This window comes from Lingula anatina, chromosome 6 (assembly GCF_051362555.1).
Source record: "Lingula anatina isolate TDL-2025a chromosome 6, LinAna3.0, whole genome shotgun sequence".
In the NCBI taxonomy this organism is placed as follows: Eukaryota; Metazoa; Brachiopoda; class Lingulata; order Lingulida; family Lingulidae; genus Lingula; species Lingula anatina.
This window is the reverse complement of record NC_141772.1, coordinates 3,100,069-3,125,515: the sequence shown is the minus strand read 5'-3', so window position 1 is coordinate 3,125,515 and position 25,447 is coordinate 3,100,069. Positions and strand designations below refer to the sequence as shown.

Below are 25,447 nucleotides of genomic sequence, written 5' to 3'. Positions count from 1 at the left end.
GACCGCAGAGCCCCGCCCCCTCCACTAGGCCACCAATCATGACGCATGGGATTATGTCAATCATGTTACCTGTGGTGTTGACATTTTTCATTCATAGAAATCGATAAGGTGACGGCCCGAAAAAGTCATCTTCCGTTCAGCATTTATGTCTTGACAAAATTTGATAATAAGTTAGTGGTGACGTGCGGATTACGTGAATTGAATACAGGAAAACAAATTCATATTGCTTTGAAAAAGGATAGGGGCTTGTGTAGATGGTAAAAACCAAAATGAGTAAGAGTCAGAACATAATAAAGATCCTTGAAAGGGTGAAATTGTAGTGGAGGAAGAAACGATACCTTAGACGTTAGGAACAACCTTAGTGGTAAAAATATCTGCACAACTTTTTTTACTTAACTTAAGCTGTCATCATGGGGTATTAATTTCAACCTCACGTAATCCTTTTATTTCCTGCCTAAGTTTAATTTCATCCTCACGTAATATTGCAATTTCTGAACATAGGCGGCATTTTCACTTCTAAAAGTAAAAAGGCGGATCCAGGATTATTTGAAGGGGGGTCTGCGGATGGGGACCCCCCTCCCTTGGCGTGGGGTCCGGGACCCGCTAAAGGGACCCGAATATTTTGGGTATTTTTAAAGGCAAACGGTGCCATTTGGTACGGTTTAGAACATGTCCAAATTCTAATTTCAAGAGGGGACCATAGGTGTGATTTTATTTTCAGAAATCGAAGGGGGGTCAGGACTCCCTTGACCTCCCCCCCCCCCCCCATTCCGCCACTGAAAGTATACAATGCACTTTTGAAAATGTCTATACAGAGTATATAAAAAGAATCGGAAGGTTTGAGATAATTACATAACATCCTTTAGGTTGAAGCCTTTGAAATGAATGGCACAGAAAAATCTGATTCAGATCGTCTATCCCATTCTGAAAATGTCTTTTTTTTTACTTGCACATGTACGCACAGACACGGCAAGGTTCCGTTTTAAATGTACCGGACAAATGAATTATTTACCCGGTAGTTGTCCGCTGTTTTTGTCGCCTGAAAATAGATTTACAAAGGCAGTTTCTCTGGTGTAAGGTTTAAAAAAAAAATAGAATGTCAATCAATCATGAAATACGTCTGAGTTTCAGGCAAAGCGTTTGCATCCTGCACTTGATTTTCAAAACCTTATTTTTCCCGATACAAAATTTAGGGCTTTATTAAGAAAATACTAAATAAGAATAAAAAAAAATTCAACCATATTTTATAAATCCTCATCAATGAAACGATAATGAAACTTTTAAATGAAGAAAGCATTCGACGTCAATAAACAAAACTAAAGGCTTGGCAGTGGTGCAACAGGTTAACCATAAAATACGCTTTTCCACCTGTAATGATACTACCACGTGACTGACAGGTAATTTTCCCGCCATAACACCGGAAGTAAACAATGCGGTGCGCAGACAATTGCGCAGTCACTTCAGCTGTGAGATCCCGGATGTCCGGTGACCCAGACACTCCTCATCGTTTGCGTTCGTTAGGTTTCGCACATATTTTCTGCCGAGGATTTGCTTCAGATGAATTTTCTGACAACAGTGACAGCTTTGACAGTCCATTTGGAAGAATTCTCACCAGGTACTTTTTCGATTTTTGCCGAAGTTTTGACATAATTTGATGTTAAACTGAGCCACCTCTCGCCTTTCATCAACACAGTCGGCGTCCTTTGTTTAGTCAATTGTTGAACTTGTATTTTCATTTTCGATTTGTATTATAACGGTAGTAAGATAACATAAAACATAATACAGGCTCTTTCAAACATAGTCACCCCTCTCTAAATATTGTAATAATTTGGCATCTTGGCGGGTAAAAATGGAAGATAATCAGTTTGAATTTATGCAGGGAAAACTGGGTCAACTGAATGCGAATATGGAATGAATGGATCCATATTGCAGTGAGGTCACCTGCCACTGCTCTTTGTTCCGAGAAATATTGATTTTTCGTATCATTCGCGTTGCGTTCGTACCTTTATTATCCATATGCTATTCATAATTTGTTGTAAAAACGATGTATTATCCTGCTGTAGTTCTTATTTTCGCTTTTCTAGGTTTGCTTCCGGAAGTTTGACCTAGTTTGGTTTTCGTGACCTAGTTTCGACACGTGGAGCGTCAACATGAAGCTGGGATTCGATGTCAAAACGTTTTGTCAGAACCTGAAAGCAACCAAACCACCATACGAATGCCCAGTAAACGGGTGTGGTAAAATATACAAAAGCTGGTCAGGAATTCAATTTCACTTGTATCATTTTGATCATGACAATCCCGATAATAACAGCCCCACCCCTCAGAAGAAGCCAGGCAGAAAGAAGGGAAAGCAACATCACAGATCTGTTCGTAGGTCAGCGAGTCCTGCAGATTTTATCCGCATACCTGCCAGGGAACATAACCTTACCTATGCTGAGGCACAGAGACTGGTAGAAGTTGATCTTGATGGCCGGGTGCACAGAATCAACATCTATGAGCCCTTGGAAATTATATGTCAGGATGAGATTGAGAATGTTGACAACACAGAGAAAGAGGAAAAAACTGAAGCTAAAAGCCCACAAAAGACTGGAAAGCAAATAGACAACACAAAACTGAAGAAAGAACCAAGTGCTGCCACAAATAAGCTCCCTGAGCCTGCATTCAAAGTTCTGGAGGATTATGTGAAGCCTCCGCCAGCCCCACCTAGGCCAGCTTCTTATTACAGGTTTATAGAGAAATCTGTTGATGAGATGGATGATGAAGTGGAGTATGACATGGATGAAGAGGTTTGGAATTTTCTTACTTTCTTTGCTTTTGCTCTCTTGAGCATATAAAAGCTTGAAAATTATAAATTTTAGGCATTCCTTAGGATAATCTCTCATATTTGATCTTTCTTATGTTGAATTACTTTACTTGGCTTAAACAAGAATATATTGGGATGACTCTTTAACATCATGTGTGTTCTTATTTACACCTGCCAAAGTGCTAAGATGCGTAGGGTATAGTGCTGTTGAAAAAAATATGCTGAAGGCTACAAGCCATATGCTTGACAGTTGTGCTCTGAATGTTAATGGTTAAACTCAGTTTGGCTTACTTTCTGTATTATCTAAATATGACATGTATTACATATTATCCAATTGGTCACCAGATTGATGATAAAAATAAATTATAAAGGAAACAAAAAGAATGATTTTTACATTAAGAAGTGCACGTCTGTCTGAACATTGTGCATGATATCTTTACCAATCTGACTATCGAAAAATATTATTATCCAAGTCTAAATGATATGAAGCATATGTCACACAAGGGTGTGGTTTATTGCCTTTTAATTTACAGTAAAAATTAATATGCAAATATGATTGCATGTATAATTATTGTAGAAAGGTTCTGGCTGCATGATAACTGCCAGCATTCACTGGGTGACTGCATAAAAAGTGTCCCTAGGGCTGTTGTCAGTATTGATTAACGACATCAGTCTGTACTGAAGCATTCTTTTATTCCGTTAATGCATAAAGATTATTTTTAATGGCATTTCGATGAAAGCTTGTTGTTCTGAGTCTTTGTACTCTGAAATGATGGTTAGGTTATCAGTATGATAATTTTGAGACAAAATTGAACTTTAAACAATTGTGTAAATTGTGTATGTGCATATTTTTTTTATTTATCATTATTATTATTATTATTAATGCACATGCACCCACATTGGCACCCCCACTATTGCGGTTTCATAGATGTATGATGGCATGTTCATAACAAGTATCGTGTCTTTTTTTTTCTTGTTTTTTTTTTTAACATTGTCAGATTAAATGTTGATTATATTTTTATTTGATTTATTAATATAGTAATTTTACATTTCAGGATTATGCTTGGCTGGAGTTGGTAAACGAGCAAAGGAAGTCTGATAACCTCTCTTCGGTTGGGCAGGAGGTGTTTGAGATGCTGATGGACAGATTTGAGAAAGAGGCCCACTTTCAGAGCCAGACCTCTGGCAAAGACCCGTCCCCTTCTATCGATGAAGATGCCGTCTGTTCTATATGCATGGACGGAGAGTGTCAGAACAGCAATGTTATACTGTTCTGCGACATGTGTAACCTGGCAGTCCATCAGGAGTGTTATGGGGTGCCCTACATCCCAGAAGGACAGTGGTTATGCCGGCGATGCCTGCAGTCACCATCCAGAGCTGTAGATTGTTGCCTGTGTCCCAACAAAGGTGGTGCGTTCAAACAAACGGATGATGGCCGCTGGGCCCACGTGGTTTGTGCTCTTTGGATTCCGGAGGTAGGATTTGCCAATACTGTATTCCTAGAACCTGTCGATGGCTTGCCGAACATCCCGCCAGCACGCTGGAAGCTGACGTGTTACATCTGTAAGCAGCGTGGCACTGGAGCCTGTATACAGTGCCATAAGACAAACTGTTACACTGCCTTTCATGTCACCTGCGCCCAGCAGGCAGGACTGTACATGAGAATAGAGCCCATCAAAGAACCAGGGTCACATGGGTCCATAGGTGTTAGGAAGACTGCCTTTTGCGATGTGCACACGCCCGCCGACTCTCGCGGGGGATCGATGATGGCAAGCGATGATGAAGTGGAAGATAAGTCGTTATCAGCGAAGAAAGCAAAAGCAAAGTCCAGACAAAAGATGCGCAAGGCTCGTAAGATTTTGGCAGAGAAGCGGAATGCTATGCCTGTGGTGTCCATTCCCATAATTCCTCAGCCAAGGTGTGTATTTCATGGTTTATGCCACTGCTTCTTTGCACTAAGATTTCAATATTTTTTCTTCCTAAGTGTTGATACATAGACATAAGTTATTTTGTTGTAAGCTTTTGTTTGTGTTAGCATGGCAAGGCAAACGCTTAATCTTTCCTTTCTTTTTTCTCTTAAAGAAAGTAGATTTACTTCTTGATTTTGCCTTCAAGTGGGACTCTACTTTCAGAGTCTAATTATAACTTTGCTAATTGTAACTGTGTCATTATCTGACAAATACAAGTCAAGCTGCACCTGTAGTGATTGATAGGCTGTAGTACACTTCCTCTGATCTTCCAAATGACACTACCAGACCCTCACTTCTTGAACAATATTTGGTTTTGTTGTGCCTTAGGAGGGAGATATATTACTCTGATTTTCCAAATTGCTTAACCAGATACCCATGGCAGGAACAATATTTGGTTTTGTTGTGCTTGGGAGGGGTATAGTTTTGCGCAGACAGCTTATCACTTACTGAGCAAACACAATATCGCATCTTGCCGAAAAACATGATAAGGGTTTCCTTTTTATGTAAATGCACCTGTTTTGCCTAAAAGTGAGACATCTGACGAAAGAAAAACGGGCACTAAAGAGCCTGGAACAGAATTTGATCCATGTCTCTGTTTGATCTGCCAGGTATGCAGCTTCAAGTTGTTCCATGCGTCTGGAAGATCTGTCACTGTTGTTAAGAACCATTTCATCAAAAGGATTAATTATCTCATCTGTATTCTGTTCTGCACAGTATCTTAGGTGATTAATTCCCCCAAAGTCAAGTTCTGTTAAATAGGTGAGAGAAATGGGATCTGTTCTTATTAGGATACATGAACATGTTTGTTATATTCCCACTGCGTTTTCTCTGTCTGTACCTTTCAGACAGTATAATTAGTAACTTTGTATGTTTTTGACTTGAAGTATTGGTGATCGCAGTCACATTCTCAGACTATGTCACTAAATACTTCAAAGCTTAAAGGTGCCAAGAAGTACAGGTAAATTTGATCAATGTTGATATTTTTTTGAAGAAATCTTGCCTTTTGGGCAAAGAGGCAGATTTTGTTACATGAGGTAATTGACAGGCATTCATGCAAGTTGTATGTGGCATTTATGTCTGACAAACACGCAACTCTGTCAAATCTCTCTAAGGTGACCGATTATTATAGATTCTATCTTTTGGTTTTCCTGTATTTTTGCTCACCCCTAACTGAATTGGATGCCATTGCACGCAATTACCTTTAAAATAGAATGGTAGAAGCACCTTTGAATTTTCTGTGCTCTGCTGGAATGATGGGATAAAGTTATAGAAAAACCAAAAGCAACTTGACGTACATGCTGTTAAGATATTTATCTCTCTCTAGCACTTGAGTGACACCTACTTTATTATGCTGTATGACACCTTAGTTGCTTGGTTGACAACTTTTTTGTCCCCTTTTATTGGCTTGTGGGAGACTTAAGGTGGAAATAGATTGAGGGTTGATAATTTTTTATATTGTCTCTGTGCCCTTTAGATGAGATTTAGAGCTAGAAAAGGGTAATTTAACCCAGTAAGTTTGTTTACAAGTACTGTTTGTATTCATTTTGCTGTTATTTTGATGAATGAACCTTAGACATTGCATTAGTGGTTGTCCTAAGCAGTCTCATCTCCCCAGCCAGCAAGCCGTGTGTCTCTACCTGCAACCCTATTTCTTCAAACCTATTTCTTTGGAACCAGACAACCCCAGCTTCATTACAATTTCTACACATGTAGCCTTGTATGTTACCAGATCCAAGCCAATCAATAGTACAGTTAATGCACAGACTGTGCCATATGCCACATGCTATTAATACAGGATAAGTTTTAATGGCACAATAACAGAAGCTATTCATTAAGGTCGGGGCGGCTCATTGAGATAAGGCAGCAGTCACACACACAATGGGCTTGGGGATCATCTTCCCATGTCCTCGTGTGGTAACAGGGATTCAAGTCACTGGTTTCGCTTGTCCCTGATGTGATAAAAAGTTCTGCAAGAGCAGGTCTGATAGAGATGGGGAAAAAATTGGCATTTTTTTTTTCTGTAAAGGTGTTTACACTCTTCAAGTTGTACACACCATGGGTATACAGTGACGCATGGAAGACGGCTGTCACTAAATAACCTGACATTGGCACTCTGTGTAGATCTGCCAGGAAGATGTACTTGATAGAACTTGGGGGTGATTTTATATGTTAATGCATTCTGTTGTATTTGCGTGGACCACCAGAGAGAGGTCAACCCAAGGGATTAACCCCTTTTAGAGGGAGGGGGGGTAATACCACTAGTGTGGGGTCGATATTAGTTAATTCAGAAATGAGTGGGGTGTATCAGGTTTCAACATTTTTTTAAATCTTTTTTTTTTTTTAGCATATCAAAATTAATTTGTTCCTTGTTTTGTTTTATTTTTGTAGGTTGGATATAGGGTAGGAGCTATGACAGTCAGATGTGTCAGGTCTTTGGTTCTAAAATTATTGCTTTTTCTCTCTCTTTTTATCATCATTGTATGGAGGGAGGGGGTGCAAAAGCATATCATTTCAATTCTGAACAAATTGAATATTATTTCAAATTCACAGTTTACTCTTTACAGCTTTAAATCATATTTTGTATTTATTTTGGAAGCTGCATCTCTTTTACACTCTTGTTCTAAGCAAAGAGGTTTGCCAATTCATCCATAGTCTGTCTTTGACCTCTTATATATGGCATCAAAGTATTGATCGCTGTCTCTGTATTTCCATGATCACCACATTAAATTGGTTTAATTTGATGGAAGATAACTTGGGAAGCATTTGGTCAGATATGTAAAAATACCATGACCAAGATTGGTTTGTCATTTAACTAGTCTGTGTTGTATACTCATTCTGTTAGTCACTGTGTATATATATTGAGATATGATAGTAAAAACTTACTCATGTCTGGTTATTGATTCCAGAGATTGGTTAGATATGTTAAATAACCTATGCCTATTACGTCTATAAAGAATATGTATTACATACAAGTAAAGCAAAGGTAAAATACAGATTTGATTTTAATCATAATTGTCGCTTGAAACATTGAAGAAAGACCTGTCCTGCTTCTTATCTCTCAACTGATGTCAGGCACACATACACACACACTCACACACACATACACAAACAGTCACACTATATGACATGAAGAGTAAGATCAAAGCTCTCAATTGCTCATCTGAAATATTACATATCATTTATATTAGAACATCAGAGATCATCAAAAACATTTTGTGACTGCCAAAAAAAATCGCGCTTTTTATATGAATGCATGATTCAAATGAAATTTGCTGTGTTCCAGGTTGTCATCCATTGCCAGTAAGGTGACCCTTGCCAAGAAGCAGCTTTTCATATCGCGTCTGCTTGGCTACTGGACCCTTAAGAGACAGTCTAGAAATGGGGTTCCTCTGCTGCGACGACTGCAGTCCAATCACATGTCAAGGAATAAAGAAGAGGTAAGTTTGTGCTTCCTTGTGTGTGTGTGCGTGCGTGCATGTGTGCATGCACGTTTTTTGTTCACAAGTGTATTTGGGTGCGAATGCCTGGGTGTGCATTTCTTTGTGAGTGTGGTGAGAGAAGGGTGGAGTTGAACCTAACAAACTGCTTATTTTTCTCGAGTTATTTATTCAGAAATTAATTTCCTGCACATGAAACGAGGAGTGACTAATCTAAATGTACCAAAATCATCCTTCCCTTCGACCTCAGATGGATTCCAAAAACCTCCCAAAAGTCATATTGGTTACATAACCAAATATCTGGTGGAAATGCTTTCAGCATCATTCACAAACACAGTGGCACTTTTGGCTCCATAAACCTTCCACAGCAACCAACAGGACGTCTTCTTGTGAAACAGTTAGATGTGGTTAGGTGAATTGATTGTAAACTTAAGTAGATGTCTGATAAAAGGTCTTCTATCAATGATGACTCTTTGCAAATAGTACAGGTGACTTTTTCTATCTCGACAGCTGTATTTCCTGTATTTTTTCACTTGATAAATGAGAGGAGAAAACAGTGTGTTGTATTGGTTTGATTCAGCTCTAAGTTGGGTTTAAGCACAGCTCAGCTGTCAGTCACCAATATTTATGCAATGACCAGGTGTCTTAAGTCCTCCCCCCCCCCCCTTCATCCCCCTGCCACCAGTGTTACAGATAGGCTAGACGTAGTTGTATGCAATGATTTTCCCACCCTTTATCCTCATTAGGGGGGAAATTTGTGGTTGACCATGGTTTTTAGGTACAGCCCCCCCTTCCTGTGTCATATGAACAGTTTTCCATACAAAAGCCATTTATTTTTAAGCCAGTAGGTTAAGCTTACACGTTCAAACTCACAGTTAAATATGTTATTTTGCATGCAGATTGTTCAAGTCTAACATCGCATGCAAAATTACAGCAATTACTGTAAGACATCAACATGTGTGCGATCATTGTTTCTTTCCATGCATACAGTGATCACCAGGTTTGAGCACGCATGCAAGCATTGAAACTCGGTGTGTATGAATGTGGAAGTACATGTATTGCCTCATTAAGTAATCCAGTGGCAGCTATTTTGTGTCATATGACTTAAACTGCAAGAACCCAGATCTAAATAAATGTTTAAAATTGTTTTTTAAAAAAATATATTTTTTGGGCTCTTAGACATGTAGATGGTCCCTTGTAAGAAAGTGAACTAAGTACTGAATAACTAGTTCTCAGACACCCAATATAAAAGGATGCATCTCTTGATTGATAAGGTATAGTATTATTGACTTTTATTTGTGCATAATACACCTTTTGCATATAAATATCGACTAACCACCACATATTATATGGACCAAAAGGGCCATTTTGCTTCTAATGACATAATCAGATGCTAACTTTTGCAACAGTGGATGGTAAGGGATAGGCAATATTGTCCTTATTTATTGATATCTGACTCCAGTGTAGTATTGTCCAGTAGTGGTCATCTAGAACCCACTAGTATTGGTCTGGTGAGTCAATAGGAAATTAGGCTGACTTCATGTTACAAGATACAGCTCACTGTTGCACAACAGAGAATCAAGACGAAATCAATCTGCACTTCTAAGAGCACCGCTCTGAATGGTGGGGATAGTTCGGACAATAGATAACTGACCATCAGACTCATTTTACGTCACAGGATATTACAGACGTTTGCAGTCATTTGATTTAATGATGCCTTAATTATATTGTACCAAGCACTGCTTTGATATTGATCTTGATATCGATGATGTTTTGGCATCATTTTATAGGGTGATCATGCTCTTGTTTGGTTCCTCATGTCCTGTTTTCTGAGTTTTGTCTTTAGTGGCAGACAGAGGAGTGTGTTTCCTTGTTCATTTTTAATGGAATTGAACCGGATTCGGATGATACACACGTCTTGCCTGACATGGATTTCATACAGGAGATAAAGTTCCTTATTTTGATAATAGAATAGTGTGCATTTTGCCAACAGTGAAATGAATACGTCTTGCCAGTTTCTTTACCCATATTTAGATATTGGCATTAGCTACTAACATAGTTCAGACTGACCAATGAAATAAAATTTAGACAGCAAATGTTTATTATCAAGATTAGATATAGAAGGGGAGAAAAAGACTTCATGGTTTCCATCACCACACCCCACTGCTATACTTATAGTATCATCTTCAGTTTTGCTGTAAATGACTTAAAAACTTCAGTGGCAAAGAAGAAAAGTAGAAAAATGAATTCTAGACCCTTCCCAATGTTTATTAACCCGGTTTTTCAAGTCGTGGGGTAATTTCTAACATTGCCCAATACCCTGACATAGTTCTGCCTTGAAATTCTTGAGGCCATGACCTCATAGTGACGAGTATGAAGTATGTGACGTATATGTTTAACTTTATGAACGCCAAGAATGTGGACATGCCTACATGCATACGTACGTAGCAATCTGGGTTTTGAATGATGCCACGTCGTAAAACCCTGTTTTGCCGGGGTCATAAACCTGGATTTTGTTCAGTTTTGTGTTTATCAACACTAAACTCTGGTAACCCTAAGTCCAATAACTGGAACATTAAATATCCTAGTTTGGTAGATATGGGGGACTGAACTATGAGGTAGTACTTTCATTTAGTGGATAATATATTTCACCTATTCTTTTAAACTTAAGTTAAAAGCTGTAAATGCTGGTATACTTCTGAAGTTTAAAGATAATTGTTTGTGCGCAAATAAAACATTATGAAGCATGTCATAATCCCACACTGGCCAATATTACGGCAATTACAGCCACATCTACTCAGTCTGATGAAGTCCTTAGCCCAGGTTGGCTGTAAGCTAATTTGTAAGTCTTGATATATTGTTTTGTGTACAAATAATGAGCTCTAGATTATTTCTTCCCAGAAAACAAGTGTAATATTTCATTTCAGAGGACTGCTATTCATTGATTTATCAAAAAGGAATTCAGATGTTGATTTAAAGTTGAAATTATCGTGTGGCCATAAGTCCTCTTGTGAGAATGACAAGCCTAATTCACTTGACTGATATTTTTGCACCAAATCTATAAATTCCTTGTTTGTTTCAACACAATTTGAACCAGCATTAACTCTAACAAACAAACTAAAAAAAAACATTTTTTTTCTTGCAACAGTTTGTATTAGTGAAGTAGTAAACAAAATTCCTCACTTGCCAAATATATAGATCAAGAATTTGCTTGAAAAAGAAATGGACAATAAATAATGAATACTGTGGTCCTGGATTTGTAAGAACTATCCACAGGCGTGTGCTTACCCCTGTTATGAACATAAAAATAATGGAGACCAGGTTGTGGGACCCTGATTTTGACGATTTTGACGCGGCTGAGCAGCTCCTAGTCACATGTTTCTAGCTCATAATTCACACCTCTCTATGGTTTTTACACTGTACATCCCTACCCCTAAATCATTCAGTGGTGAAAGGCATTGAAGCAAGGAATGTCTTGCAAAGTAGTGAAACTGCTCCTTTGAGGTTGTTGAGTTCAGTCAAAAAAATACTTATATATATGGATTGTGGGATGGTATTTAGCTGGAAAGCAGTCGGTTGTTTCAAGGTAGAATTCTGAAATTATTACCACTTTATTAAAAGTCGAGCAGTCAACACTTTCTGATATTTATTAAATGAATCACTTTTTTTTTCAAAAGTTTTATACTTTCATTCATGGGGTACCCCTTACCTTGGTGTTGTAACTGTGGGAGTTGAATGAAAGTAGATCAAATAAGTCACTCCAGTCACCCTTACTAGACATGGTAGTAAGTTTTATGTGGGACTAGTGAATTTCTCTATAAAACGAGTGTCCTTTTTTTTCCAAGGGTGTATTCTGCTGGTAAAGATAAAAAATAAAAGTTTAGCCTTCACCCTATTTCCACCCCCATCCTTCATAAGTGAAATTTAATTAGGAAACGAAAAAAATGACAGATGTTGGGTCCCAGTAGATGTCATCAATTAAAACTTCTGTTGACTTTTGACGTAAGATAACAGACCTTTGGTTTTAAGCACCCTTCTGCTTAATGGCTGATATAATTGATATATTTACTCCTAGAATGGTTCATTATACTCACATTACTAAGCCGAAATCACCATCTTAGCCAATGAGATGTGACAGTGCACTTTTGCTTAAACAATCCCTTTGACTGGAGAACAGATTATCACAACATAATTGCTGATCTTTGTGATCTGATGTCACTCATTGTTAAAAATATCTTGGAACAATTGGGTGATATTGTATTTTCCTACAATGACAGGCAGCTCGAAAGAGCAAGGTCTAAGAATGCCTCACTTTTTCTTTTCTTGGGAACCCAAATGATTTTCCATTTTCTCTTTAAAGAAGAATATTGGACCCTATAATATAAATTGTTCTTTTCATTTGTTTTAAGCCAATACTGAATGTCAGGCTAATGGCTGAGCTGCCAATGCTGGTTATCATTGAATGACAGCATTCAGTGCTAATGGCAAGGAAATTGTTTTTATTTCAATTAAAACTAAAAAAAAAAAATGCACATACATGCACGCATGAGAGAAAAAGTGTGCGGGACTAAATTTCATAATTTTATACACAGTAGGCACTTTGCTCTTTATTCTTAGTTTTTCAAGGCATTATGTATTGAGAAAGGAAAATATGGGATTTTTTTTTTTTTTTTTTCAAATAAAGCCAAGTCAAGTCTTGCTGGGCGTCTTGCAACCTCTGTGATTCTGTGACGGCATACTTGTCAACTTTGACATCCCAAGTACAATCAACAGTGGTGATTTGCACTTAAACTGTTCACATGTGGCATAAAATAGCAGGCAGTTTCATCTTCCAAGTTGTATGTTCCCTATGTTTTGGGTTGTTTTGTTCAAACAATCCAAAGGAGCTATACAATAGTAGTACTAATATGAATTTCTGGCGTGGTTCACTTTAAGATTTGTAGAAACAGGTGTACTCAGTTAATATTTCTCGTTTGTTCTGGTGCCTTTTTCCTTGAACTTTATTGTTAATGCCTTTTTTTTTTTCAAGGACAAGGGAAGTGTAAAAGTTCTCAGTTGCATGACCATCCACTGTTTTTCAACATCTTGATGTGACTCTAGTGAAACTTGTATTGAAATTTTCTAGAGGGCTTTGCCTTACCAGTCTTTGTCTATTATTTGATAATTAAAACATTCCGTTCCTTAATGGTGATACACAGTGGCACACAGATGTGGCAAGATAACTCATGAGACTGACTTCATTATCTCACTGATCCCTGTTATAATATGGTTCAATTAACACATGGCAGGTATTACAGCATACAGATACCATTGTAGTACACATCATGGATGGATGTGTTCAGACACGAAGCACTGAGACCGATTTTGTTCCATGTCAACACCAGGCTGCTGAATTCCCAAAATAAAGTAGTTTTGATGTTCTTTTTTTTACACCTCTTCCATGGACATATTCATCCTAATTAATATCCAACTTCTTCTTGTGCATATATTGGGCTTTTTTATTATTTTTTTATTTTCATTTTTTATGCCTGGTTCAGCAATTTCCATCCACATGATATGGATTTCTGGTTATTGTCAGAGCACACGCTCACACACAGACTGGGGTGCAAAGGCATTAGTATATAGATATCAATTTAATGAAGATGACATTAACACATCATTTCATTACACAGGACACAGTCTCATGGCACAGTGCATTACACACCTCATTTCCTATCCCGTGTGGATTAGTTCATCAGATAATTTATGTGCCGTATCTAAGGCTTCTAATGAAACGGTATTTTCATGGTGCGATACCCATTCATTATCTCAGTGCATCTTCAATAGGAATACTCTTAATGGCTTAATATTCAGTTATGTTATGATGGAGGTCATTGTTAATCTCCATGCTTGGAATGTTTTGGAGATGATGGGGTGGAAGATATGCTTTTCTGACATGCGTGTGTTATAACAACAAATTGTTCTACTGTGATAATGCTGAATCTGTGTTCAGGATCTATTAGAGTTAATTACTTAACAGCTGCACTACAATTTGGTGGTCATCAACATCTGATGTTTCTGTGTATGATTCAGATATAAGAAATATACCATGAATATGAGTTTCACTTCAAATAACTTAGTCCTACTTTTTAACACAACTATATAAAATCTTTTAGATTTTAAGAGCTATATCTGACACGAGGTTAAATAAGCAATGAATCATTCTAAATACTTGTTAAGTTTGAAGAAAACGAACCAGTGATATTCTCCCAAACCATGGTTTTTAATACTTCGAAATGTTGAGTCAAATGCTCATGCAACTAAAAATGACAAATTTTGAAAAAGTGAAATATACTGTAGGAATTATTACTGCAATTGAAAAGATTTAGTAATTACCACAAATTCTCTGATCTACTAGCACCTCATTATTTGAATATTTACAAATCATAATTCTTATTTGGTAGATTGAAGATGACAGAGAGAGTTATGCCCTAAGAGAACAGCTAAAGTACTGGCAGCGGCTGAGGCAGGACTTGGAGAAAGCCAGGCTACTGGTGGAGTTGATCAGGAAGAGGGAGAAACTGAAAAGAGAACAGGTATTCATAGGAAACAGTTTATGGGAAATGGTTGGGAGGAGCTGGGGACCTTGGACGGGTTTTCATTAAAAACTTCAGAGAAAAATCTGATCTTTAAGGCAAAGAGTTGATCTTTACATTGGTCTCTAATAAATTAGTCGATTAAAATGAACCATTGTGTCTGTAAAGAGAGGGTTTCAAACTGAAAAGGCAGTAATGGAAATGGATTAAGAGGAAGCGGTGGAAAGAATATTAAAGGTGAACTGAAATTTGTTAGAGTGGTCAAAAATTAAGAGAATTCTAGTCTATCAATCTGATGACTGCAGTTCTTTATGATTGGTACTAAGTATCTAAATTCTTTGTTTCTGAGGTGTTCGTGTTTAATTTCTCTGTACTGAAATGTGACTGTGAAAATTTCAGGGTAAGTTTAGATGTTCAACTCCGTATTTATGTTTCAAAGCAACCGGTGTCACTAAGTCTCTCATTCTGACATGATCATGGGGTTTTATTCCAGATGCGGATCCATGTGCTAGCCACGGAGATGCAGCTCACTCCATTCATAATCCTCCTCAGGAACACCCTGGACCAGCTACAGGAGAAAGATGCAGGCAATATCTTTGCTGAGCCTGTCAACTTACAAGATGTGAGTATACTTTCTCTCTCTCTCTCTCTCTCTGTGTGTGTGTGTGTGTGTGTGTGTGTATGTGTGTGTTTGTGTGTGTGTGTGTGTGTGTTTTGATGCATGTGTGTACAAGCACGCACATGCTTTTGCTTTCAATATTGTGGACAAAAAGTGAGCATGTGTGCATGCACATGGATGCATGCGAGCACACACACAACCTGACCAAAACTCAACAATAAGATACCAGTTGGCTGAGCACTCTGTTTTTAACCAACTGCCTGGCCCAAGTCCTGATCAACCAGTCCTAGGCCACATTTTACAAACAATTCCAGACCTACCCACTTACAAACACTTCCAGACCTACAGATAGTCTTTAAAACTTGAAAGGTGCCAGCTTGTGTTCCAGCTGCGTGTTTTTGTGTTAAAGACTTTGTCTCTGTAAGAAGACCACTTTGTTTTCAACTCGTGCATGATTACGTCTGGGAGTAGGGTGGATTTTTCTGAAAAGGTTTACATTTGTGTTGGATTGGGGTGACTGGAAGACCTAAGAGAGGTTCCCAGAGTGACACATGTTGCATGTCGATGGGATAAACTGCTAGTTGACATTTAACATTTCTGAAATAAGGCAAGGTTGGATATGTTTGTGATTTAGATCTTGACAATGTGCAGGATATCTAATTGCCCTTGTGCTCAAATTTTCAAAAAAATTTTTTTTCTTTTTCTTTGCATTTTTTACTTAAGACATCTTCAATGTGGCATTTTTTATTAAACTACCCAGCTGGCAAGATTTGGTGAGACATAAAGACAGAAGTGAACATAATCCAGTTGATGTATCACACACTTTCAGATTTGAATGGAATTGATGGCTTAACTCTCGAACCCAACCATTTTAACTTCAATCCTCGGGTCATTTAAATGTCATAGTCTAACACAATGTATACTTCATGGTGTTTCACAGTCGAAGCCATTTTATGAGAAATAAGAATTTTTGTGTGACAATCTTCAGCTTTCTGAATAATAGGCATGGAATGGACCACCAAACTTTAATTATTTTATTTTCAGCTTCTTGGATATTGTTTTTTAAGTGTTTTTAATGCTAGGTATTTGAATGATGAATTATAATGTGCTTTCTTTATGGACAATTTCTGTTAGACAATAATGCAGAACTGTTGGGTTCACTTAATATGTTAAGTGAATAAATGTTATAATCCTTGAAGGAGAGATTTGTAGTGGAATCATGAATTCCAAGATTTTTTATTCAATTCTGAGGGGACCTGAATATGAAGGGTGACCTCTGCATTCCAGGGGAGTGTTTGCTGCCATGATAGATGTTCATTTTCCCCCAAAATGCAGGGTTATGTCTGGAGACACGAATCTTGCATGAAGAAAATGATAAGATGTTTTGCCATATTTACTTTGGTTGGAGCTGATGGGAATTTTGATATATATATATATATAAGTATTGTTCATGAGGCCAATTCCTGATTCAGTCACTAAATTACATATCTCTGAATGACTATGGTAATATTTATTATCAGGTGCCGGACTATCTAAAAGTTGTCAAAGTGCCCATGGATTTTGCCAAGATGCGCATAAAGTTGGAGAGCCATCAGTACAAAACAGTCGACCAGTTTGAACAAGACTTCAACAGAATACTGGAGAATTGTATGATATACAACGCCAAAGACACAGTCTTCTATAGAGCTGCTGTCAGAATGAGGGACCAGGTATGTAGTGAAGGGGTTGGGGGATTTTTGGGAATGGTTTTGGGGGGTTTGTTTTCACAGAGGAATGGGGAATGTATGGGAGAAACTAAACAGAGAGCTAGCATTTAAAGCAACAGTTGGGGGAGGGGGAGCTAGTGAGGGCCTGGAGGAGGGGTGACAAAATCTACTCTGACCAAAGATAAATCAGTTGTGGTACACTGTTTTACAACAGTGATTACTAAAATTATAGCGGCTTTTGAACTGTTACAGTCAGACTTCATTAGATCTCAGCAGGAGCTTTCAGTTCTGTTACCAAATTTTCAGTCACTTCAGGTTTTGCATTGCCCAGAACCATTACCCATTGTTGTTTCTGTAGTAGGGGAGCCAAGGCTAAAATTAAGAGTGAAAAAATATGATTTCCCTTGTATGTACAGGCAATATCTTTTTCTTATTTCTCCAGGGAGGGGCACTGATCAGGGCAGCCCAGAGGATGGCGGAGAGGGTGGGGTATGACCCAGAGACGGGACTTCACCTTCCACACAGACCTAAGCTTGAGGAGAAGGAGCCAGTGATTGTGGAGGATGGTAAGGAAATTGGGAAATGGGGACTTGGAACTTTACCAATCGAAAGCAAGCTAACAACTGTTTGTTTAAAAATTTTTGGAAGATTTACCACAGAGAATCTTATCATCAAGATAGTCATATTCTCTAACCCTGATCACATAACATTCATTTTCTCAGGCGATGAACTCCTCCCAGCTGAGACCCGAGAAAACCTCCCCCTGGAGCAGCAACTGAAGATACTTCTGGACAAACTAGACTATGCCAACACCCTGAAACACAACAGGAAGGGCAAGATGGCCAAGAGGATCAAGAGGGAGGTGATGAAGGTGCGGAGGCAGTTGGCCCTACAGAAGGGTCTGTCCGTGAGTGACCGGGAAGACAGTCAGAGCATGGAAGCAGGTGAGTTACTAGGTACAGGCAGTAGTGGTGCCTGGTATTTGGTTTGATAGACACTTAAGACATTTATGCTTAAGGAGTCTTTCAGTATAATGGGGTATAGCCTTTTTATTTGTTTTCATTGGATGTGCTTCCATATAAAAACATCTCATCATAAAGCAGCTTTGTATCAAAACATTTGAAAGCTGTAGAAAATTGTTTTACTTAAGATTGCCTACAAAATAGTAGAATTATATTCTATGAATTCTGAATTCTAACAAGCTAATATATATGCATGCATTTTAATTATGCATTTGTTAATACTTTCTTCTCAAATGTATTCTGACAAAAAAGTCAACACATTTTTTTCAGCATCCTCAGAAGCTAGCACAAGTTCAGACAGTAGAAGTCATTCTCCTGAGAAAACCCCCAGCAAAAAGGCGCACAAATTCTCCTCCAAAACTCCAACAAAAACCCCCAAAAGTCCCAAGAGCCCCAGACCCAGGAGCCCATCCTCGCCAAGGCACTCTAAATCTACCTCGCACAAGACGCCCACTAAGGTGATGTCCCCACCCAAGGGGACCCCAGGGAGGCCTAAGGGGAGGGGCGGCAGAGGACCTGGGAGGCCCAGGATAAAGAGCGAGTCTGAAAGTGAACATACTCCTACACCAGGGCATAGTTGTGAGTCAGAGTGACTTCAGTTTCAGAAATAATATAATTGTGTAGTTTCCACATTGGCTTAAGATAATATTTTTAAAGATATAACTTTTCTTTCGTTACTTTAGGAACTAAAAAAGTTTTAATTGCCTTTTCCTCGTAGAACAATTATTGCAATTAAAACCAATTAACAATTGTGATTCCAGCATCCAAAAAGAAATTTGATGTAGATCTCCCAGGGACGCCTAGCAGACTGTCTGACCTAGATACTCCCACGTCTTCAAAGACGGCCACACCCTCACCATCAGGGGTCAACAGAAGGACAGCTGTTTTGTTTAGCAAAAAGAACTTTAAGAAGCCTCTTCAACTGGACTCTCCAAGTCCCAAAAGAGGACCAGGGAGGCCTCCAAAGCCAAAAACTGATCCTCATTCAGGAGGAAGCGGATCTCAGAAGTCTGACTCATTAGGTCCTGGCAGCCCAACGAGCAGCCCTAGCTCAAGGAAACGATCTGCTAGTGCCAGCAACGTGGATGTGATCCCTTCGTCTCCTTCGAAACGCATCCACACAAGTTCAGAATCGGCGAAGACAGAGGCAGAAGTTAGCTCAGGACAGCCGTCAAATAGACGAGATAGTTTCTTGACATACAGGACAGAGAAGGAAGTCCCCAGCAGCTCAGATTCAGACACATCCTCAGAACTGGGGACAACAGAAGATGACTCCATGTCCGATTCTAACAGCCAGTCCAGTGAGAGCGAAGAAGATGAGGAAGGCGAGGGCAGCAGTAGTCGATACTCTAAACGAGGTAATATAGGTAACTACAACAACTGTTTCTGTACTGGCATGGGTGTTCTATAGATGTGGCTTGTTTGCTTGGCCATGAAAATCACTACATCTGCCACCTGTGATTGCTTCCTAGTAACCCTTTGCTTTTATATAGCGTAGAAAATGCATTCTGAATTACCAGGGCTAAAACCAAATGTTAAATAAAGGATTCTCTGTTGACAATGAAATGGCTATTTACCCTATTATTGTCTGTCACTGAGTTTGATTTTTGCATTCTTGCACCTTTACCAGTTTGCTTCCTTTTCATACTTTACATTGATTTCCTGTCACCCTGTTACATGACTTTAGAGATATCAGAATTCTTATAGGCAAAGATACTGCTGCAGAGGGCAGTTCAGCAGGAGATATGGGCATTACAAGAGTCTCCCATATACTGGACAAATATTCTCCTTACTTAACTATTTCCTACTTTCACACATTTATCTTTCACCTTGCTTTAAGTCATCACAGTAATCGAGAACAATGTCACAACGCCTGGGTTTCCTTCTTTAGAAAGCAAATCACTGGACGCTATGGACAGTGTGCCACTGCCCAGTCTTCTGTATGACCATGCTGCAGGAGACAGTTGGCTGTCAAGTGAAAACTGCCCAGTGGTCACTGATGCCTTGGGGGATGTTGATTTATCTGAATCCCAGGAGCTGAACTACATGGCCACAAGGTCCAGGTTGTACTGTAGGCAGGCTCCTCAAGGTTGGCCTGAACTCTATGCTGCAGACACTGATACATACCTGTTATACAGTGATTATACTTGTAATTATGACGATAATTAACTCTTGTGCTCCTTAGAAAAATTTTGAAAATCATAAAAAAAGCAATGCTGACACAAAAAGAAACCACATTACTATTTATTTTTCACAAAGTGACAAAAATACCATGTAATAGTTGTCAAAGGCCAAACCAGATTGTTGACGTGTGGGGAAGAATAGAAAACTAACAACAAGTTATCAAGAGCTTTTTCATTTCATTTAATTTGCAAGTATAACTTAAAATCCAATGAAATCCATTTAGACATGATAAAGTAGGATGAGAATATAATTTTGAAGTACACTTCATCAGTTTCTGCAGCAAATTAAGAGAAAAACAAACATGATACACTACTGATGGGCATTGGTTGGAAGCGGATCCTTTTTATGTCCGAGTTCCCCAGTGTGCCACAGTCTTCAAGTTTGGGTTTCAGTGTTCTTCGCTTTTCTTTCTTTTACCATCACCTAGTGTCTTCAGTTCTAAATTTCTCTGTCATGTGTATATTTTTTTCTTAATCATTTCTCTGGCTTTTAGTCCCAGTTAATCCAGGGGATTTTGAAGGGGGGGGGGGGGATTGGCTGTTACTGTTCTGTAATTATTGAATTATTTTATTGTTAAGAATTTTTTTTTTTTATGTGTTCAGAAAATTCAGTTTTCCAAATATTTCTATTCTATTCTTCTCTTTTTTAAAACCATTTAAAGTTTTATTTCTCATTTACATATCTTTAAACATCTATTGAACTTTCTCTTCATTATTACTTTCCACCCTGTCACTGTGCTATCCATATCCATCTATTTTCTCTATCAGAAGTGTGGGTATTGAAGGATTCCCCAGTACTTTGCACTGCTGCCCAGAGAGACAAATCTGCAAGAAACGCCAAAAAAGAAGCACTGGCATCTGACACTACTGCTTCTTTAGATGGTCTAAATAGAAAATCTGCATACACACAGAGATACACTGTGCATGAATTAAAGATGAGGCTTAACACTAGCGCTTTTGGTGTTAGAGGTAGCTTTATTGTTCACTGCACCTAACAATTCAGTTGCCATGTTGAAAACTATGATAATCTGTTTTGCCTTTCCCTGTTGAATTGGAATGTTTTTGTGCATTCCAATGTGAATTTTGTGGATTCATATTATGGAATTGAAATGGAATGTTTTGAGGTGATTGGATTTTCTTATTGTATGCATTTTTATGTTTCTGCTACTTCAGAATTTACATTGAAAGCACTAAATATTTCTAAATAAATTATATCAGATGTTCTTTTTTCAGAATATCTTACAAAAAAATACTAACTTATCATTTTGTAAAACTGCTTATGTGATGATGACTGATACTTAAACCTGCAACTATACCCTAATGTTATAAAGTTGTAGTTTTTATATATTACCATAGCATAACCACTTTAACAGCATAAATAAACTGTAGTTTTACTGAAAAAAAAAGTTAACATTGTTTAAAATCTCCTCCTCAGTCCGTACGAAGAAGCGCAGTGGCAGCTATGACTCTGATGATGAGGACCTCATTCCCCTAGAGCCACTGGATCTTGTGTGGGCCAAGTGTAGGGGCTATCCATGGTATCCTGCTTTGGTAAGAGGAGTAATACCTGTTCATGAGTGCCTGGTGCTGGTGTTCTCTGGTGCCTGGTGCTGCTAGTGCCATATTGTGCCTGTGGCACCTGGTACTAGTACTGTATTGTGCCTGTGGTGCCTGATACTTGTACCATATGGTGCCTGGTGAAGGTATTATGTAGTGCCTGTGGGTCCTGGTGATGGTGTTATTCAGGTCCTGGTACTAGTACCATATTTGCCTGTGGTGCCTGGTATTAGTCCTATGTTGTTCCTGGTTCTGGTGCCATGGTGATTGATGGTACTGACAGCAGGTTTTTCTAACTGGACTAAACTATTTTTATAAATGGAATATAAAAATAAATTTACCAAGGTTTTCTAATGGGAATATTGAAGTGCGTATTGATGATAAAATGAGGCATTTTATGAAATCATTCTTGTATGAAATGTTATTGAAATTAAAAAAAGATATATTTAATTTATTTTTCTGTTGTTTTGCAGATTATCAACCCCAAGATGCCTAAGACGGGTTACTTTCACAATGGTGTTCCAATTCCCGTGCCACCAGATGGCGTGCTAGACCTGCAGAAGAGATTTGAAGAGCCAGTCTATTTGGTGCTGTTCTTTGATACAAAAAGAACATGGTGAGTCAATCTGTAACAGTATAGTCCACGACTTCTCAGTGGGTTCCACAGTTGCTGACAATATGCCTGGCATATCTTTTTAACCTGTATTCAGACAGGCTGTCGTTGTTCTCAGCGCCTTGGCATGGGTATGCTGTTTAAGTCAATTTTTTACTCAGTTCACTACAGTTTGCTTATTTGTGTAATACTCTCACTTAACTTCTTATGAATTATATACTATTACTCTGGCATGATTGTTGATATTTTGAAATTTTCTGTACAGTGTCCATGTCGTAAGTAGTTCTTTCAGCATAATAAGGATTGTAATAAAAAACATTACAAATTGAAAAGTAGTGATCCTTTGTAATTTTGTTAAATGGTATTGTTTGAAAAGAAAAGATAGGTGTCAAAGTCTGCAGATTGTAATTTAGATATCTTTTTATGCAGCTGGCACAACCAGATATTGGGTTAGAAACTTATTCAGCATCTCATTTTGGGCAACTCTTTCTTTATTATCCAGGCAATGGCTACCCAGGGACAAGCTGGACCCTCTGGGTGTGGACTCTGGTCTGGACAAGAGCAAGTTATTGGACAACAAGAAGCCAGCGGTCAAGAAAGCAGTGAAGAAAGCGTACGAGAAGGCCATTGCTCACAGGTGTAGAGTAACGGGAGAACCAAACCCTCTGTCTGGTGAATCAAGCAGCGAGGATTGATCTGTGTGTGTGAACTGTATAAAGTCTAGTAAAATGGAATCTGAAGGGTTTGCCCAGCCATTTGGGGGGTAAATTCAAAGTGTCAGGATGGATTTCTGAACAATCTGAATTCTAGTGGGTGAAGGAATGGGAATCTTGGGGATGAAAAGCCAAAGAGGCTTACCCTACCATTGGAAAAACATTCAAAAAGTGAGGTAGCAGGCATAGGCAAGAGAAGGCACTAGAGGAAAATCTTTGGAGGAAGTTAAATCTGTTTTCTCCCTTGTGAGAAGAATACTTAAGGTAGCAAATCTTTTGGTGTCCCAGTGTCCAGGAAATTTAAACTGTGCTGTGGGAAATGGGATCCTTTTCTGGACAAAATAAAAAAGCCTGTATCTGTGTTCACAAAGTCATAAATAGAGAATTTTCTCTGCCTGAGGCAAGGAAGATATATTTTTGCAGAACTAAGAACTCTGCAGGGAATTTTTTAAAAAAGTTGTCAGTTCAAGTCAACTCAAAACGGAGAAATTATGTAGCAGAGTGACAATGAATGCATTTACTGGAAGCTCACCTCTTGCACACGCAACTTCTGCTTAGCTTTGGAGTGAATGGCAGAATAATGCTTTATAATTTCCAGAAATTAACAGATTTATTTTAGATAATTTATTTTAATGACTTTTTTTTATTTCAGCAGTTCATTTTCTTTAAATTTGTCAAATCTAGCACATGAAATATTTCAATACCTGGCAGTAAAGAATTAGTGAAACCTCACGAAGGCAAGTAGAAGAATAAAAATTAAAACTGGAACAAGTTTTTTTATATTTTTTTATAAATAACAAAAATTGGACAAAGCAAAAGCCCTTTCAACAGTTGTGGCTTAGAGATCCGAAATCCCTGCAGTGTAGGAAATTGCTGGATTATGCCATATTTAGTGAGGCTGTGAGCCTGTCTGAACCATTGTCTTTTACAATGAACGTATGAGTCGCCTCGCAGTCTTTTCTCTCTTTTTTATAAGTGTGTATTTTTGATGATCATTCGTGTATTAATTTCTTTTTCTCTTAAATGGTATGGGTAGTAAGGGTGTTGACTGTGATTTGTGGAATTTTTAATGTTTATACTACAGTAGTGGGCTTGTGATGCTTCACAATCGGAAAAAAAAAGTATTGTCATGAATGTTAAGAACGTATCATTCACTTCCACTAAGAAAGTCTAATAATTTCAAACTTTTGATTATTTTGTTTATTAATTTGAGCAGTGGCTATGTCTTCTCTTTCTTATTAAGATGTAAAAATTAAAGAGAAACTTTAGAGTAAACAAAAGGAAAAAACTGCACTGCAATGAGGAAAGGAACACATTTTACCTTAACGTGTGGTTGTTATCCTAGTAGATTTTTTTTGATATCTTCACTGGGAAGAATTTATAGCATCCAACAGATTTGCTGTACTTGTCGTAAAAATAGATTTACTCATTTATACGTATAAATGGAAAGAAATGATTGCAAGGACTTGATTATCAATTTCACTGCCAGTTGCACAGATACTAATGTTTTATGTCGGTTCATGTAGCAGCATACAAAAAAATAGAATTATAGATATTATTAACCAGCATATTTGGTAAGAGTTAATGTTGAATTTATTGATATGTTTGTTAATACACAAGTGTCTAAGAATACAAGGTGTGTCACTGTTAATGTTTTCTTGATTCTATCACTCTGATGGCGTTTTTTATTGTATTAGATGTAACATAAATGTAAATTGGATGTAAGTATACAGTGTTATAAATGACTCCAATGTTATTAAACATTTTGAAATATAAAGAAAATATGCACTCGTTTTTTTGTTTTTATTTATTTATTTATTTATTTATTTATTTATTTATCATTCCGACATAAGGACACGCAAAATTCCCTACAGTATGATGGGTGAAATAAAATTGACAAAAATATGAAAGTGATTAAACAAACGGTGGTACTTTGCTGTCTTTCTCAAAAATGGATTTCCAGGGCTGCGAGTTCTTTCCAAAAATTGCATAATTGTTGCTTATTGCAGTCATCCAAATGGACTCGATGAAGTAGTATTTTTGATTTTTTTTTCTTTTTAAATAGAGCGCTAATGAACCCCCCATTCGGTTACTGGAAACAAAATCGTACTAAAATTTCCCTCTTGGAATTATAATTTTGACTGTATGATTTATAGTACTAAACCGTACCAAATGGCATCGTTCGCCCTCTAGAATACCAAAAAATTCCGGGGCCCTTCAGCATCCGCGACCCCCCCCCCTTTTCAAAT

General features: G+C 38.0%; 1 protein-coding gene across 3 annotated transcripts; it reads left to right on the top strand.

The window, feature by feature from the left end:
• The first annotated feature begins 1,435 nt into the window (after positions 1 to 1,435).
• Positions 1,436 to 24,986, top strand: LOC106167004 (peregrin-like). Of its 3 annotated transcripts, none has more exons than XM_013545666.2 (14): positions 1,436 to 1,615; positions 2,085 to 2,786; positions 3,859 to 4,721; positions 8,057 to 8,210; positions 14,654 to 14,785; positions 15,279 to 15,407; positions 16,925 to 17,113; positions 17,553 to 17,676; positions 17,833 to 18,054; positions 18,403 to 18,711; positions 18,894 to 19,490; positions 21,751 to 21,866; positions 22,346 to 22,488; positions 22,988 to 24,986. In XM_013545666.2, exons 2-14 carry the CDS (start codon positions 2,151 to 2,153, stop codon positions 23,178 to 23,180), a joined length of 3,807 nt encoding a protein of 1,268 aa, XP_013401120.1. In that variant the 5' UTR covers positions 1,436 to 1,615; positions 2,085 to 2,150; the 3' UTR covers positions 23,181 to 24,986. The 3 variants fall into 3 exon arrangements, with proteins under 3 accessions (XP_013401120.1, XP_013401119.1, XP_086870520.1); XM_013545665.2 differs by having other exon boundaries at positions 18,894 to 19,499; XM_087014394.1 differs by having other exon boundaries at positions 1,458 to 1,615; positions 2,064 to 2,786; positions 18,894 to 19,499.
• Positions 24,987 to 25,447: the final 461 nt, after the last annotated feature.